Source organism: Ptychodera flava, chromosome 12, assembly GCF_041260155.1.
Source record: "Ptychodera flava strain L36383 chromosome 12, AS_Pfla_20210202, whole genome shotgun sequence".
Taxonomy (NCBI): Eukaryota; Metazoa; Hemichordata; class Enteropneusta; family Ptychoderidae; genus Ptychodera; species Ptychodera flava.
The window spans coordinates 26,631,946-26,637,129 of NC_091939.1; the positions used below are offsets into that span (position 1 = coordinate 26,631,946).

General features: G+C 38.5%; 1 protein-coding gene across 1 annotated transcript in view; it reads left to right on the top strand.

Annotated features, from left to right (window-relative positions):
* Positions 1–4,493, top strand: part of LOC139145533 (trichohyalin-like) — a 32,164-nt gene extending 27,671 nt beyond the window's left edge. Inside the window, exons 26-28 of the mRNA XM_070716761.1 lie at positions 91–237; positions 1,009–1,289; positions 1,945–4,493. Coding sequence (XP_070572862.1) covers positions 91–237; positions 1,009–1,289; positions 1,945–2,011 — 495 coding nt within the window. The 3' untranslated portion in view covers positions 2,012–4,493. The remainder of the gene's footprint in view (positions 1–90; positions 238–1,008; positions 1,290–1,944) is intronic.
* The last annotated feature ends 691 nt before the right edge of the window (positions 4,494–5,184 follow it).

Consider the following 5,184-nt stretch of genomic DNA (forward strand, 5'->3'; position numbering starts at 1 on the left):
TTTGCACAAGAGAATCGCGATTAAAGCATAGACAGGATTCTTGTTTCACTATCTATGTATATATAAAGTCTGTTTTATTCCTTCGTTCAGGCGATGTTTTATTGCAACGTGAACTCAGACAGAAGTCCCAATTTCATCACCGCCGAATCGCTGCGCATTGAGCTGATAGCCGGTGGACTGAACCGGGCACAGGAAGAATACATCATGTCTAAGATGAAACCGAATGAATTTAGGGAGGTAGGTACGCCCTTCAAGAGGCAGTCTTGTATTCTTAATTTTACCACCTGCGAATTTACCACACACACTGAGTTACATGGCCACTGTAGTCATCTCGGCATTCGTCAAAGGCGTTTGAATGAGCATCTGTGATGATAAAATATTACATTTTATACGCAGTAATGCGGTACTGAGTAGGTCAAAAGGCTTATGCCAACTTTTGATGGGCCCAAACAGGTGAACAAGCGAGAACAACTCGCCTTAAAAAGGAGTCAACGAAATTCTAATTGAAGTTGCATAATTAATAGCGCACAAGTTTTAAAGAAGTTTTGCCAAGTTCGCCTTTTGCAGGACTTTTGTTAATAGAAAACATGTATTTATTTCCCCTAAACCTCAGTGCTATATGCTTTTTTCTTTTCTTTGAAAATAAGTATGATTTTTATTGATGATGTACGAATTAACTATCGACATCTAACTATAAAAAATGTCCGAATTTTGGCATGGTGGTTCAACCTGCTTGTGTGGTCTTCATCGAGAATCGGAAACGTTACAATGATGGTGATGAGAAATAAATATTTAAAAGTCAAGGAAGATACCATTATCTATCGGTGGTCTCTCGGAGCCTAATTAAGACACGGTTGAAATATTCATGTAGTATGCAAGAGAACGTCAATGTCATGAGAAATTTATGTGGGGTTGCAATTACTGAGATTATCGATCAATGCGCGTTTCCTGTTGATCAAGTTACTTTCTATGTTTATCGTTCCATCGCATCTTTGTTTTTATTTTCAGATCAACTTCATCGATTACATGGCGTATATTCCTTTGTTCATGTCAATGCACGAAAATATCGTGGGAAATCCGCTGGACAGGTCCTACAAGTACACCGAGAAGAGAGAAGAAAAACAACGTGATCTGGTGCCGCTAGGACTGCCCATGCGCAAAGAGTTTCTCGACCTACCCAAGAACATCTTTCCGTCAGGTGGCGTCTCCGCCAGAGTGCCAGACGACTCAACTCAGTCGGGCAGAGCGTTCATTGATAGTGGTGAACTCATTGGCAAGCAGGTCAACAAGTAGGTATCTGAAGGTGAATGTGAATGAAGAAACAGCCAGAATAACCCGTGAAACGTTGACTGACAAACACACGATCATGTAGACTACTGTTTTACAGAGACCTGGAAATATTCTGGAACTATTATCCACAGAAAAGTTATCACTGTATACCCTCCATTTACTTACGTGTTTATGCTATATTGGCTTTGGAAAAGGTGACTCTGCATAAAGGGATTGGGGTGAATTAAAAATTAACGCTTCTGGGGTAGAAGTCGATTTATAAATTCCTTGAGTTTTATCTGAAGGATCATTTACATGTTGAATGCGAGGTACCTCATTATCAAAACAAAATTAAAGAGCGAACCCATCTTCAATATGGCAAACTTTGAGTTCACCCGGTTTGTCCTGTAAGTTAAGAAGGGAAGACACGTCAAAACCATTGCTGATGGTAATCGACAACGGTGAAATTTACGTCACCAAGAGTTCAGCTCAGTGAATAATGTGACACGATGGAATGTTAGTGTTTCTGATTCTGGGATGCTAGGATTGCATTATCACACCAAACGCTCAACTCAAGACGTTGAGTCATCAGCTCAACCCTGAAAATTTAAATTTCCACAACTCAAAAGACCCAATATTGCTAACTGACGATTCTCCCTGAATTTTTAATCACAGGTTACCAAAGATTGGTTCTCGTCCCAGTTCGCGCAAGAAATCTCGGATGTTCTTGTCTCTTGACTGAGTTCCGCCGGTGGGGGCGCTATGGAAGAATGATCTACCACATCGGGAGGAAGAGGGTGCAATCGACATTTAAATCCGTCCAAGCCAGCTGCATCACGATGACAACTGGCTCTTTAGAAACTTTAAAAAACATTTTTTTTAATGAAATATACTAGTATACTTGTCAACACGGATATTTTTTTTTCGTATTTTGAAGGATGATGCGATGTAATCCGTCCGTGAATTCAATTTTGCCAAATCAAAATATGGAACTTGCATGACAATGACGAGTTTCAATTTTCATTTTGCTGTATATACAAGTCATATCTTTATTTTAAAACGTGTGAATATTTTGTACAAAATTGAACGAGAAAATTTGTTATTTTACCAAGCAGTAGGTAAAGTATATATTTGTACCTGAACTTAATTTTAAGCAACTTGTGTTTGAAAAATGAAATTATTTTCTTGTTAGTGTTTATGTTTTTAGTACTTATGTGTTGTGTGGTGTGTTTTGATGTTAGTGGTTCCAAACCAAATCATCGTGTCTAGATTTTTCATTTCAAAATATACCTCTGTAAATTTAATTTATTCAAATTAGTAAACATGCCGGGGGAGGTCAGCGTGATATTTAGCAAACAAAACAACCGCAGGAACTTTTCGTTTCAGAACCTGACACAAGCATTCTCCTTCTTCGAGTCAACGAGAGAGAACGTGTACTCTTAGCACTCTAAATGTTACCAAGGGAAATGTCAAATCATCTTAGTGAACGATGGTCAGAAGTCAACCGTAATGTCTTACCCGGTGTGTATTCTATTTGAATAAATTGGACACATGCATTAGTATGGAATAATGAAATTCAATTCAATCTGTTTTTAAGTAGTTCGTAGCTTTTCACTGCTGCATAAGATAAGGAATGTGAAAGTCACAAGTTTTTTTCCAAACTTGAACGTTTAGGCATTGCTGTATTTTTCGTGTTTCCCATAAAGCACGACGTTTGCAAATCTTCCTGAAACCGTCCCTTTTTAGGCATATTCTTCCAAATCAAGAAAATTACACCGGTCGTGCATATTCCATCTCTGTATCACAGCAGACATGCTGAATACACACATTGAATATCCGTCCATTGTTACCTTTTGGTATGGGATAATACCAACGTTTGTGCACACAAACTGTGAAAAACAATCTTCGAAATTCAGGACTGTGTACAATATACCCAAGATTCAATCAGTACTTCTGTGTTTAATTTATTCTGAAATGTTCTTGGGCAGTTCAACCGATCAATTTATTTTTCTTGATATTATGAAATCAGCGGTATCTTCAATATGATGGTAATAATTCCACGATACGTAGGAAATGAGATTAATTCAAAATCCCAGACAAGTCTGAATCTGTTTCACTCATATGTTTAATTGAAATGTTTCTTCAAGCATTTGAAAGGAATTCCGTGGATGATACCAGTACTTCCAATGTTTAACTCGGCGCTTCCATCTTGCTTAGGCCGTCTGATCATGCTTGCTCTTGATGTGTGTAATATTTAGATACAGCTTTTTGACTGGAGGTCTACCTTCAAACGATCGCAAAATGTCGTGTTGCGCCCCGGCCAAAGTTATACTCGGTATGTCTTCCTGTATACTACTGTATTTTGGAATGGTGCTCCGAGAAAAATTATTTTTCTTTTAAGAGAAGTGTTGGGACTAATATGAGGCTTACTACAGTACTCTAATGCGCATGAGTGGAACTGCGTATTGTATGTGTGGGAATACCTCAGATAACAAAGCTATCTGCAGTGTTTTCGTTTCTCCAGCGAATGTGTTTTTGTTTCTCACAAATTTAACGATTTTGTAAACTCAGAATAATTCTGAATTTTTTGAGAATGATCAATTTGTGAATCTAGAATGTTTTAAGGAAATTATTTTGCCGTAAACCTTACAGGATTTTAAACGTGTAGAATGCCCCAATAAACAATATTATTGTCGCAAGGTCCAAATATGTAATCGACAGCATAGATTGAGCATAGAACAATCCATTTTCTGATCAAATCTTTCAGAAATTGAAACTTCGAGAGTGGCTGGCTACTGAGGGGCTGGCTACTGAGGGGGCGGCACTTTTAGAGCCTATCCTTCTGAGCGATAGCCGGGTTGTCAAACACTTGCGTGTATAGCACTGTAAGGTTGCTTAAGTTAGCCCAACTGGAACAAAGGCACGCAATTTGTGCTGTCGATTGCAGCTCACCTTTGTCACCACGAACGTGGCTACCTTCGGGAAGCCGAAATGTTTCAAAGAGCAAAGTGTCATAGCACTAGAACACGGTGACTGTAGTTGCTGACCAAGCGAGTGAAATAATGTCGATAAAGATGTACTGTGATTTTTTTATGAAAGCTTCCCGTGAACAAACATAACCACCAATCTTGCCATTTACATTGTGTTATATTCTACGTTGTTGTATATTTTGTTGTCTGTCGAGGAAGCTAAGCAAATAAAAATCGTTGTCAACTCTGGAACAACTTGTCTACATTTTCTAGCAGCTAACATTGCTGGCAAATGATGTGTCAGTGTGTGTGTGTGTGTGTGTGTGTGTGTGTGTGTGTGTGTGTGTGTTTTAGCGTGGATCTGACTAGAGGCTTGATCTCTGTGTATTTGCGACTTCCACACGACTGAAGTATCTCTTCAGAAATGATTTAGGAGAGATAATTTGCCTAAGTCTATCGTCTCGAAAGAATATTGTAGCCCTAGTGCCTTTAGTTAACTCCACTTCTCCAAGCCAGTGAAAGAGGATTAATGCCGGAGAAGACAAATCGTGCGCTCGATTTTTAGATTGTCATTACTTGCTACAATTTGTGGAAGACATTACAGTAAAAATACATAAGCTATGGGAAAGTGTACAATAGATGGAAATATTTCAGGAGCTAAAGCTATTTGGCTTTACTGTTCATAGATTATTTACACTTAATGCGCAAAAATCAAAGAGGTTATGGGGCTTGTTTTAATAACATGTATTGAGTACAGCTGTATGTTTCGACACACTCAGGAATTGCAACGCTCACTTTTGCCACTTGGAGGCGCTATTCAAACAAACCTCGCTATAGTTGGTGCTTAGTAACACCTCATATGATATTTCTTAACGATGTATTGTCAGATTTCACAGTTTTGTATAACTTCTGTATTGCGACTTAAAGAGCAGACTTTTAGGCAGTT